This window comes from Nipponia nippon, unplaced genomic scaffold (assembly GCF_047370975.1).
Source record: "Nipponia nippon isolate SJK-2023a ecotype South Korea unplaced genomic scaffold, ASM4737097v1 scaffold_8, whole genome shotgun sequence".
Classification (NCBI taxonomy): Eukaryota; Metazoa; Chordata; class Aves; order Pelecaniformes; family Threskiornithidae; genus Nipponia; species Nipponia nippon.
Genome location: NW_028262402.1, coordinates 15,638,495 through 15,650,816, shown reverse-complemented (window position 1 = coordinate 15,650,816; position 12,322 = coordinate 15,638,495). Strand labels below are relative to the sequence as shown.

The 12,322-nt window shown below is 36.0% G+C and overlaps 1 protein-coding gene across 7 annotated transcripts in view; it reads right to left on the bottom strand.

Moving 5' to 3' along the window:
- Positions 1 to 12,322, bottom strand: part of FBXL17 (F-box and leucine rich repeat protein 17) — a 287,592-nt gene that overhangs the window by 171,355 nt on the left and 103,915 nt on the right. Inside the window, exon 7 of one of the 7 annotated variants that reach the window (XM_087742041.1) lies at positions 7,279 to 7,315. The exons of the other annotated variants lie outside the window; for them this stretch is intronic. Coding sequence (XP_087598167.1) covers positions 7,294 to 7,315 — 22 coding nt within the window. The 3' untranslated portion in view covers positions 7,279 to 7,293. Of the gene's footprint in view, positions 1 to 7,278; positions 7,316 to 12,322 lie in introns of those variants that run through there. 7 annotated transcript variants of the gene reach the window in all.

The following is a 12,322-nucleotide window of genomic DNA, read 5'->3' as shown; positions in this document are numbered from 1 at the left end:
AATAAACTCACAAAAAGTTTATTATGCAGCTACAAACAAGAAACCATGTTCTTCATTTTTATCACCTCCACCTGAAAAAAAGTCTTCCTAAAACCTCCATAAGACACAGACAACACAGGAAAATACTGCTGGGAAATACTCAACTTTTTCTTCTCAAGCTCCCATTTTTTAATGACAAATTTTACTTTAATGGAACTTGAACCCACAAGAGTATTTCCCATTATTCCTATGGTTGTGCCAAGCTCTTCCATATGCAAAAATGTTAGTCTGCACCACTATGATCAGAAGACTGGCCATGAGGCTGATTTAAGTTTGACCTGCCAGAGCAACAAGAGATGAAAAAAAATCGTAACTGCTCCCTAAAGATGCAGAGCACAGCAAACTCATTTTATATTGTCCACCCATACACAGCTAAACTTGACCAAGTTAGTTAGAGGTGGATGCAGTAGCCAGCCAGACCAATACGGAAATGCTACTGCCACTGCAGATAACAGCCAAAAGTGCAGAAACAGGATTGCTTAAAGTGGCAGAATAGCAGACAACAACAAAGGCATTTGTTCATTATGCCTGAATATGCTCCCGGGCAATACAACTCTTCCCATGAACTAGCGAAGTGAAGAAGAGAAGGAGTACATCAAAAGAGGGTCACTTTGTCAGTCCTACTGGAATACAGGACAGAAAGACAAAATGACTACTAGCCAATCATAAGGGCTGGAGTTTCACGTAGTATTTGTATCCACATGGTTGATTTACTTTGTTGTGCTTGCTCATTACCTTGTCTCCTATCATTTAAGAGTAATCATAGTACACAAAGGCCTTACAAAAGCATTCCCTACAATAGTACCCACAGGAGATACTAAACTTTCCCAAAGGGCAGGGAGTGTACCTAAAACAGAGCATTTAGAATTTTAACAAGTATTGCCTAATCATTTGTTGGAGTTGATGCCAACAGAACTATAGCAACTACAAGCTACAGATTTTGTCCTGTCACCCATCGTGTCTTAACTATGTGAAAACAGAAGTGTCAAATTGCAATCTGGCACATCCATTTCTATTCATTAAAGTAGCCAGGTTTTACTGTACACAAATCTTGAGAAACATGCAACAATGAAAGCATATGCAATTAACAGACAATACTTAAGGTTATCTCTACTCAGCAGCACCAGGTGCCTGTAATAGAGCAAGTCTGCTGTAATTCCAAGAAAGATAAGATTTATATATCCTAGCAAACGTGTTATACACTGATGAACAGCATAAAATTGACATTATGGTTCTTCAGAACTATAAACGTGTTTTCTTTCGTAGTTTAATTGACAATGACTAGATTGACCTTTTCTCTATAATTGTAACTACAGTAGAGCAATTAGACAAATCATCACCTCTATCGTTTCCCATATATTAAATAAAAAGCAAAAGTATGGGATTCTCAATCACCTCTTTATGCTAATGTTACAGCAGAACAGCATTTTATACTTGCATTCATGAGTGAAAGCCAGAATGAAAAAAATTGTCTTAAATCATATACTATAATGAAAAGTGACAAATATGTTAGAAATACTCTACATCATCCAATCTCCCAAATACTGTGTCCTAAATGAACATTTGTGTCCTTCACTATTACCATAATAAGAATTTTTTCCTGACAATTCACACTTTCACTTATCCTTTGGCTCACTTAGAGCCCCTGTTTTGTAAGTAGTAAAACGAGTATCCAGTTTTATACAAAAACAGTCTAAACCACCTGTGCATGTCAAGAAGGCTTAGCAATTCCTAACAGTTGGGTTTTACATTGGTTAATTCAGTATTAGAACTGTCTCCTTGTTTTTCATTACCCCTTCCTCTCCTCTGCAGATACTTACAGTGTGATGTCAAAGGTGAGATGACAAAAAAAATAATATATTCTGATCTTTCTGCTACACCATTTATCAAAATACCCATGATTGTTAATGGGATATTACAGACTATCCTGTTTTGGGAAGGGATTACTTCATGAGATAGACATGGACAGCTACTAGCAACAGACATGTGGAAAAACAATGAAATTAATTTCTTCTAGAATGTGTAAGTGTAATTCAGATTTTAATCCTGTTTTTAAAAATGATGTTACGATGAGCTTGGGGAAATCATATCAATTTTCTAAGATTAAGTTCATAAAACAAGTTTAATGATATAATATTATTAACTTTAATCTAATAGTTCTAGAAAACTATTTGATCTTGATGTATGACTTCAGAAGTCTTCACACTGTACATTTATCAGTAAAACTTCTCCTCCTATGTTCAAACATACAGTCTTTATGGAAAATTCTGTACAAAAATTCACTTTGAAGTTCCTGAACAAATTCTGAATAACATACATGCATGTACATATATTTATGTATATGGATATTACACAGATTTTCATATTTCAGTGCAAAAAAAGTATCTTGAAATTTCAGGAAACATTAAAATTTTACATTAGATGATGAAACCTTTATGGTAAAAATTGTAAAACATCATCTGTATTACAGAGAGTGAGTAAAAATAATGGTTTAAATCACATGCAAGTCTCACATTCTGAAAGTATTTTGTAAGAGTAATTAACATTGTATGTATTTGTTGAAAGAATTTCTGTTTCCAAAAGTGGAGGGATTTTTGTGCAACTCTTGTCTCTAGACATTTACAAGTGCATTGCTATTCACATGGTGGTTTTTAACTTGAACATAGCTGGGTTACTTATCCAAACTATATCACCAGCGGATTTTAATATACAGTAAACTGAGAGCTCATGCTCATCCAAAGCAGCTAAAAAAAATTAACTATTTGCTTTTCCTGCAGTCCTTTTAAGATGCAATTGAACAATATATATTAATCTTTATATGACCGTATGACTTACTATAATAAAGGCTACTTTGATGCAAGTGTCTACTTAATACCACTATTTTCAAGGCATTTGCTGAAAAAGACTAATCATGACAGGCAATAGGCAGTATACGAAGAAGGGTGAGTGCTTATAAGGCTTTCTCTCCTGTTACAATGACTAGCATAATTTGCAGTCTCAGAAGGAGGAGCTTTACTTTGCTCTGCAATACTTTATTTTACCCTTTGAATACTCAAAGTATCTATGTAAAGTGAAGCTTGACAGAGAAGTGTGAGAAAACAATTTCCGGAAATTAAATTGAAGATCCAGTGACATATTTTAGCTTTAAGGTCATTTTTTGAGTCCTTGTCTTAGGACCTAGGGATTGCAAAAATATATGTTGGGAATGTCTAGGGAAATGCTTACTTGGAAATCATCACCTAAACCACACATGAACTATAGTACACCAGTTTTGTTCATCCACTGTCTGACGGTAGCATGCAAGGTCTGGAATCGCAGCTTCTGACTGCAAAGACAAATTTTCTAAGACATCGAGGCACAGCAGCCTGCCTTCTCATCCCTCACAAGCTAGGGCATACGGCTGGAGCATTGTCTTGACAACACGAAGATTGGGCTGAAGATTGTGTTAAATGCTGTACATACGGAAGATATAGGCTTGACTTAAAATACTAACAATAAAGAAAATAACAAAGACAAATAAAGGGTAATGTCCAAACAAATTGCAAAGGATGATCACCGCTAAGTGAACTCTTTTTAAAGGACAATTAAGCCAAGCTGCTGGGAGCACCTGGACAGTGCATGAAGACAGCATGAAAAAGCCAAGTAACAGAGAGCAAAAATTGCCCAGAGACAAAATTAATAGAATAGTATCAGATAATGTCACTGTAGTCTATAACATTCAGAGTGGCTGGGTGCAGCCAAGTAGCCTTAAGCCCATTCCAGTTCTTCCCCATAGATCACAGATCCTGCCAAGGTGCAACTCTAGCCCTCAAACTGTTCCCAGCTGTGTGAGCACTGTCACCGTCTTCTGGTTCAGCCAAGTAGCCACAGCTGCTCTGTGCACAGAATGCATTTTTATTTTTAACAACATGAAACTATCTCCAACACAACATGGTTTAATTCCTGATATAATTCTTGTTTCAAGCGTAGTTACTCATTTGAAAAGTCCTAATTTACCAGGAAAAAGTCCGTTGTTCAGCTGCATTTTGCATAATGCTTTATAGCCATACTAATCATCTCTGTTCCAAAAGACATCTATGCACTAAAAAAGAAAACCCGAAAAGCCTATACGGTATGTTATTTATACAAATTGAAAAATTTCACAGAAATTCAGGACAAACTTATAGAACTTAAAGGCAAAATTCTGTGATTGTTAGATGTGTAAACAATCAAATCTGAACTCAAGCCAGTAAACACTGAATAAACAATAATTAATGTTTTAATAAGACTGTAAATTAAAGGATCACAGACTAGGGCAAGATCTAGAGAAGAAAAAAAAATAGGCACCTGATTTCTATCCTGGCAGTTTCCATTTTGGCAGCCAACACAAAAAAATGTTTCAGGGAGGGTTTTTATGAAGTCTATCCTTCACTTAGAGCCATTTGTAATGCAAAATTAATGGAAAACTATTTTACAAAAAAAAGTAAAAATAAAAATCAAACCAATGTGAAAACAGCATATTCCTTTAATTTCTAAAAGGCAGAAGTTTTGTATTACTATATGTTACAGTACAGTTTTGTACATTCATTGTATTGAGGTGTTTGGAACAGTCCTTGGAGAGACCAACGTATCCATAATTTTTTAAAAAACAAATAATAAACCCCAATTTCTATGTTTTATGACTGGTACGTTAGCAAAAAAATGGATATAACAGTGAAAATTCAAACTCTGACCTTTATATTGCCTTTTAAAAATAATCATAGTTTTCACATTGCTTCACCTTATTTATTTCATAAAACTCACAGGTATTCAGATTCATAGATATATTAATATATCACCATTTAGATCAGGGTTAATCAGGACACATTTTTGCAAACTTTATTCAGCAAAGATTCAATAGTATTGACTATTGAGCTACATATACTATATAGGACAGCAATGAATCAAAACAATGTTACAGGCAAAAATAAAAGTGTATGTACTATTGAAAATTCTTCTGAAATGCTTATTTTAAAATTTGACTCGAGATTTTAAATATCTAAGCAAATTCTTAATAGCCTTCAATAAGCCTGTGATAAGATTTCTTTTTTCAAAACAAGACAATGTTTCACTTAGAAAATGAAATCTGTCAAGCACAGTGGCAAAGTACGTTTTGTTAGACCAATTATACAGTAACCAGAATAACCAAACACATTGTTTAGGAGAGAATGATACAAGAATCTCCTCATAGTAAGAACTTATTATTGTTTTGCTTAGAGCACATGTTTAAGACAACTGTTTAGCATTACAGGTAAGGAGAAGAGGGAATACAGAAGAGGTTATTCTGACGAGTTGTCTAAGGAATATTTCTATATTATACTCACTCTTTGAAATGTAATTCATATGGACTGCAATTCACTGAGCTGCATAAAATATGATTTGTAAAAATGGTTAATTGATACTGCAAATTGGACTATTTGAGATTTAAGAAATGCATCTATCTAAAGGCAAAAGCCTTAGTTTTCAAGTGATGTTTGGAAAACTACGATATTACTAGAAAATCTAGTTTTCAGTTGTATTTCAATTCTCTTCGTTTGAATTTGGAAAGCTGAATTTTTAAAAACCAGTATTTTGCCCTGGAAGTTTATAAAGTACTAAAATAAAATGGATTTTTGTGGTTCAGTGATGAATTGAGGGTTGAAAGTAACCTGAAATTTCTGAGCTACTGTTACTATTATGTAAAATCAGGAATGTCCACTACGGTCAGCTCCAAGCTACAATAAATATTGGCAATTCTGCTGAAAGTACAAATGGGACTAAAATACAGTTTGCAATACAGACTAGAGAAACACTTTCTTTAAAGTTTAAATGATCAATTACATTTCTGTTCTATTAGCTAAAAGTTTTAAACAATGTTAGAACCCAGAAATTAAATTTACACGTGTTTATGTGAGAAGAGTCTAAATGACTACAGATTCACACTATCTATATAAATTATTTTTAGTGAATTGGGTCATATATCAGTAAAGACAAGCATAGTCATAATACACCATTAATCATCTGATTTTTTAACCAAACTATTTCATGTTTTTAGTTTTTCTGCTGTTTTTAAAATGCAAGTATAATAAAACATCTAGTCTATATCAAATACCTGAGGAAAGCCATTCTCTCAATATAGCCTCTATATGTCAAAATTTAAAGGATGACTTTAAAAAAAATCAGAACCACTGTATACAGCTTTGTAGAAAAAGAAACCACTGAAAACTATCAGCCAAAAGAAATACATGGATTGTAAACAATAGAGCTATAAAATTCTGAAGGTAGACCTTCTGCTTTGAGTACTTTATTCACAGTAGGAAAGTACCTTCAATAGCTGAGAAGACTGCATGAATATTTGAATGCCATCTGACAGGCCTTGCTTAGTAATATTTTATTCACTGTTCAGTCTAACAAGCTTATTGTTATGCCTTGTTGATAGATAGCTGCCAAGATCAGCATGGAAAAGCAACTTCTACAATAGAATGATATCCAGACTTTGTGAGTAAAATTCACCTGAAGAGATTCTGGTAAGAAAATAAATCCTTCAAGAGTGCTTTTTACTCTGAATTACATAAACAGATATCTTCTCAGTCATAGTAATCAAAAACATACAAAATTAGTATTGTGAAAATCAATTTTATCTCAGTATTCTTCCAATCTAATATGGTTCTTTTTTTCCCTTTTTAAATCAACTCATGCTTGATTTCTGGATTGGAGTAAACTGTGCAACCTAGTAGCGTTAAAAAGGACTTTCAAGAAGCTTAGCTAGCATCATGCACTGACAGTACTGCGTAACTCTTAATAAAGTTTAGCTAATAGTAATTTGTAGCAGGAAAGAATCAGAGAAGAGCAGAACAACTAACAGGTAATCCACTATACACTTCCGTGAGTTTGAAATTCAGTTTAATAAAGGAATTCCCATTTGTTTAATAATAAGTGGACGACCAAAATTAGCTTTTGGGTTCTGTTCTGCTCTGCACTGGGCAGGGTCCATAAGCAGCAAATGACTGCATGTTTCTTGCAACCAGGCTTTTTAGATGCTGCATCCAGCCTTAGGTTTTGGCACAAAGGGTTTAGCATGCCTAACTCTTGGTAAAGTCTGAAACTGGAACACAGTGTGGTTTCAACTAAAAAAATGCTACTGTCTGCTATGTTACTCCTGAAGCAAAAAAATTATAGTAACTCAGATTTAGAAACTTACCTAGATGTAACTCTTACCTAAACTTAGACTTCCCTAAATAGGAAGCATTCATTCATTCATTCAACACCTTTAGCATGCCTGCACAAATGCAAAAATCTGTTACCACCCACCCAGAAAACAATGCATACTATGTTCAAAGTTCTCTTTGTTACATACACACTATATTGTATGTGTATGCGTACATTTGCAAGCAATAAAAATATGAAATAAAACAAAGAAACAAAAGCATAAACTTTAAAATATATACATTTTGAAAGAAAAATAACTAAAAATACATAAAATGGAAAAAGTATCAAAATATATCAGAAATCATTCCAAAACTTTAATTTCACTAACCTCGGTAAACGAGCATAAGTTCTATTTTAACACACAAATTTCTTTCTGTGTTGCCAGATGTATCGTGTATGGCTTATTGTTTTGCTGACTTCTATAGAACGTTCATTTAAAAGTACATTAGTTCATTTTATAGGAATGGAATTAAAGTATTAATCATTAATGACTTGTCATTTCTATTTGTGAAGACTCTTGTCCTAAAGGTGAACAAAAGAGAAATCTATTTATTTTACTAGCCACACAATTTAAACAGCTTTCCAAGTAGGTTAATATTTCATTGTAGCTTGCTTTGCCTCTGACTGTGGAAAATTTAAGAAAGAAGGTAGGAAAACACTACTGGCAGTGCCACTCCTCCAGAAGATACTTCTCTCTTTATGAGGAGAACTTTTCCGTTATTAAAGATCCATATGCTTCATCAAAGATCTAGAACAAGCCTTTATTAATGACAAGGTGGCAGGTCTTGGTAAATCCAGCTAGCTGCAGCATCTCAAGAGGTAACACGATCTCTTTTCACAATGGAAACAGAAGTACTATTGTAAAGACGTAAATAGACCCAGCAAAGCAAAGGTGGCTTTTTCCCTGTGTAAAACTAAGCAGTTAAATATAAATGGGATTTTCATCAGAAATAGTGTCTGATCATGTAAATGGCAATAACGACCTTTAAAAATGTTTTAAACTCATCGAGAAAAATATGAACATCTGAAATACAAAGTACTACGTACTTCTAAACTAGTTTTATTTAAACTCTACCCCTTTAGAAACAAGGAGAATTTATAAAGAAAATGGTCTTCCAGCAACCTTTTAGGTCATATAAAGATTGTAGTAGCTGGCTTCTTTTGGTAAAACCCAAAACTACTTAAGATTAGACATTGATGAGGGCACTAAGATCCGTATCCTGCTGCTTGCTTTTTTTTTTTTTTTTTTTTTTTTTTAAGAAAAAGTAGGAAAGTGTTGCCGGAGTGGGGGGAGGAGGGATAACATCACATATAGAAAAGTCTCTGTCGTTGGAAACAATGTTTTCAATTGCGCTGCAACAGTAGCAGATTACAAACCACAGTCTGACTTGACTGCAACCTGGCAAACCTGTTCAGTGCACAACTTTTGGCATTGCACTTAACTCTCCCAATACCATAGGCTCACAACCATCTGTTAAATGCCATTGGCTAGATAAATTACTTTTACTAGATGAAATCCAAAGGGAAGGAAAAGGAAAGACAAGAAATAAGGCAGAGTAGGAGTAGGTAATTGGTACTGGCGGAAACCGAAAGAATGAAAGCAGAAACCAAATTTTTCTCACTCTTCAGTGTAATCAATAACATCAATGACAATGATGTCAATATGTCTTACAATCCTTGAAGACCTTCTTTAGGTCCTGCTTGGCTAATAGATTTTCCAGAATCAGGAGATAATGGTCTGTCCAAACACGTCATTACAAACCTTGAAAAAACAGGCGCTAGCAAGGAAGACGGCTGCTACAGTGAAGCACACTTATTCTACCTCCAGTTTTCTTAACTGAACAAGCAAAACACAAACTATCTCTAACAGCAAGTGTTAGTACAAGAATCACAAAATGGATGAGGCTGGCAGGGTCCTCCAGAGGTCATCTGGTCCAACCTTCTCCTCAAGCAGGGCAAGCTAGAGCTCTTGTCCAAAGATGGAGACTCTACCACCTCTCTGGGCAACCTGTGCCAATGCTTGGTCACCCTCACAGGGAAAAAGTGTTTCCTGATGTTCAGAGGGAACCTCCTGTGTTTCAGTCTGTGCCCATTGCCTCGCGTCCTGGCACTGGGCACCACTGAAAAGAGCCTGGCTCTGTCTTCTTTGCACCCTCCCTCCAGGTATTTATGTACATTGACAAGATCCCCCTGAGCCTTCTGTTCTCCAGGCTGAACAGTCCCAGCTCTCTCAGCCTTTCCTCACGTGAGAGCTGCTCCAGTCCCTTCATCATCTTGGTGGCCCTTTGCAGGACTCTCTCCAGTATGTTCATGTCTTTCTTGTACTGGTGAGCCCAGAAATAGACACGGTACTCCAGGGGTGGCATAATGCCTGAGAACACTCCATAGATTATAAAAATGGTTGCCAATGAAAAATTCAGGCTATATTTAATGAGCGGGCAGGGTGTTTCCTGTCTTTTCTGTGTGTATTAGAACTCTGAGGCCTGGAAACACTCTGCCCCTCCAAAGGTTAGCTGTACAAGCTGTCTGAGTCCCACCTCCCTTCTGGCCCACAGAGGTGGGTATACACCAGTTTCTTCCTCACTCCATGAGATTAAAACGTAGATGCATGGACTGAAGGAAGTCTCAGATCACTTCACCATGGTTCTGAAAATCAGTAGATCATGATCACAGAGTATGCAGAGAAGTCAGTGAGACTCCAATCCAAACATATGTCACTGTTCAGGCTTTTAATTTTTTTTTTCTCTGCATCACTCACTTCTTGTTCACTGCCTATACCCTACAGACATCACCGTGACCACCACTTTCAGTTTAAGTTACTGCCTATTTTCCTCATTGCATTATTACTGCCGATTCCAGAACTACCTAGTCATTCATTCTGTCAACTCAACTTCAGTTGCATTATCATCTTCCTCTTCAAGCTTACTACAGCTTCTCAAAGGCACATTATTGTTTCATCTCCTTTCCAAGTCAGTATTTATTGGTTAATCTTGAATTCCAAACACACAAAAATAAGTACATTTAAAATCATAGAAAATCCATCATAAACCAGCCTTCTTTGGTTTTAACAAGAGAAAAAGGGGGGGATCATTGAGTTAACTTCATCAAGATTGAAGCAATCAGCATACAGCATCTGACACATTTCCTGTTTATATGGTAGCATGATCCCACCAATAACATTGGTCTTACGCTCACCTACACACACAAAAAACACCAAAAAAATTGTAAAATTATTTTAATTTTGATCTCGTAACCCATGCAGCAAGGAATAGCCTAAAGCAAATTTAGAACATGGTTATGCTCCTTTCAAATGGTATTTATAATGGATATACTGACAGACTCTAAACAATATAGTCAGTGCAGTAAATCATTAAGACAGGCGTCCCTTCCTCTCTCTTTTTTTCAAGTACTGTGTCTATTCTGACTGCATGGTTAATTATAGGTTGTAACCTCAGAATGCAACTGTAATTGCAATAAGGACTACATCTTCTTTTCTGAGCATTGGTAGGTTGGATTTTTTATTTTTCTGTACTACTTCAAATTATAACACTGCAAATATTTTATCTGTACAGAAATGATACATATACAAAACCTTTCAGTTTTCATAACACACTAAGGACTCAGATTTATAACACACTGTCATTTCCATGCCTTCAGGGAACATTACACTTTCTTAATTTCTGTAAGAAATGTCACACAGAAAATAGTCCAGCCACATTTGTGTCAAGTCTGCCATTTTTAATTATTGCCAATCAAGTCTAAGCAATTTCTCCTTTGGTTTAACAAGTGCATACCTATCTTCCAAAATTTTTTTTATGCCACAACTCATAAAATTGTTTAGGCTGATGCTAGTCCCTTGCACTAAATTAATAACTAATCACAGGAGATATTTATCATCTCGAGTTTTTTACATGAGAATTGTCAGACTTAATCACCCTCCTCATATTTTCACTATTTACAGAGCTTCATTTATCATACATTTCAGTAGTGTAACAACAGTAGACTATTTTCCCCACTTTTCAAGTACATGAAGAAAGATAAGAGCAGCAAATCATAACAATAGCTTGAAAGTCTTACTCTTTCAGATAACATCCGTTTCCACCAGAAAATGATTCCTAAAAAAATATTTAATAGCAGTCATAGAGAGAAGTAGAATTTGTGGGCTAAAACCTCAATACATGGACAGTTACACTTAATTATAGAAAATGCATTCTGATTTTTATCATTGGTTAAATTTTGCAGACAGTGTGAGAGTGATCTGTTCCGATCAAATGTTGGTAAAAATAATTTCTTTGATAACAATGCCAAAGTAACTGTTCTCAGAAGCCTTTATAAAGTGGGTTCAAGGCTTATAACTAGAAGCAGAAAGGACTGCTAACTCTGATAAGGATAGTGATTTGGGGGACAACTGCTGAGATGTGTGTTGAACCATACCGCAAATTTTTTTCAAACCACTTGCAGACTGGACTGAAAAGTAATGTAACGTTTAAACCAGAGTTATACAAAATGGCACAAATGTGTGGCCACTGCTAGATTCTGCGGTGTGGTGGGTTGACCCTAGCTGGATGACAAGTGCCCACCAAAGCTGCTCTATCACTCCCCCTCCTCAGCTGGACAGGGGAGAGAAAATTTAACAAAAGGCTCGTGGGTTGAAATAAGGACAGGGAGAGATCATTCACCAATTACTGCCATGGGCAAAACAGACTTAGCTTTGGGAAATCAGTTTAATTTATTAGCAACCCAATCAGACTTAAGGTAATGATAAAATAAAAACTAAATCTTAAAATGCCTTCCCCCAACCCCTCCCTGCTTTCCGGGCTTAACTTTGCTCCCGATTTCTCCACCTCCTCTCCACTGGCAGCACATGGGGATGGGGAATGGAGGTTGCAGTGAGTTCATCACATGTTGTTTCTGTCACTCCTTCCTTCTTGGGGGGAGGACTCCTCACACTCTTCCCCTGCTCCAGCGTGCGGTCCATCCCATGGGACACAGTCCTCTATGAACTTCTCCAACGTGAGTCCTTCCCACAAGTTGCAGTTCTTCACAAACTGCTCCAGCATGGGTCCCTTCCATGGGG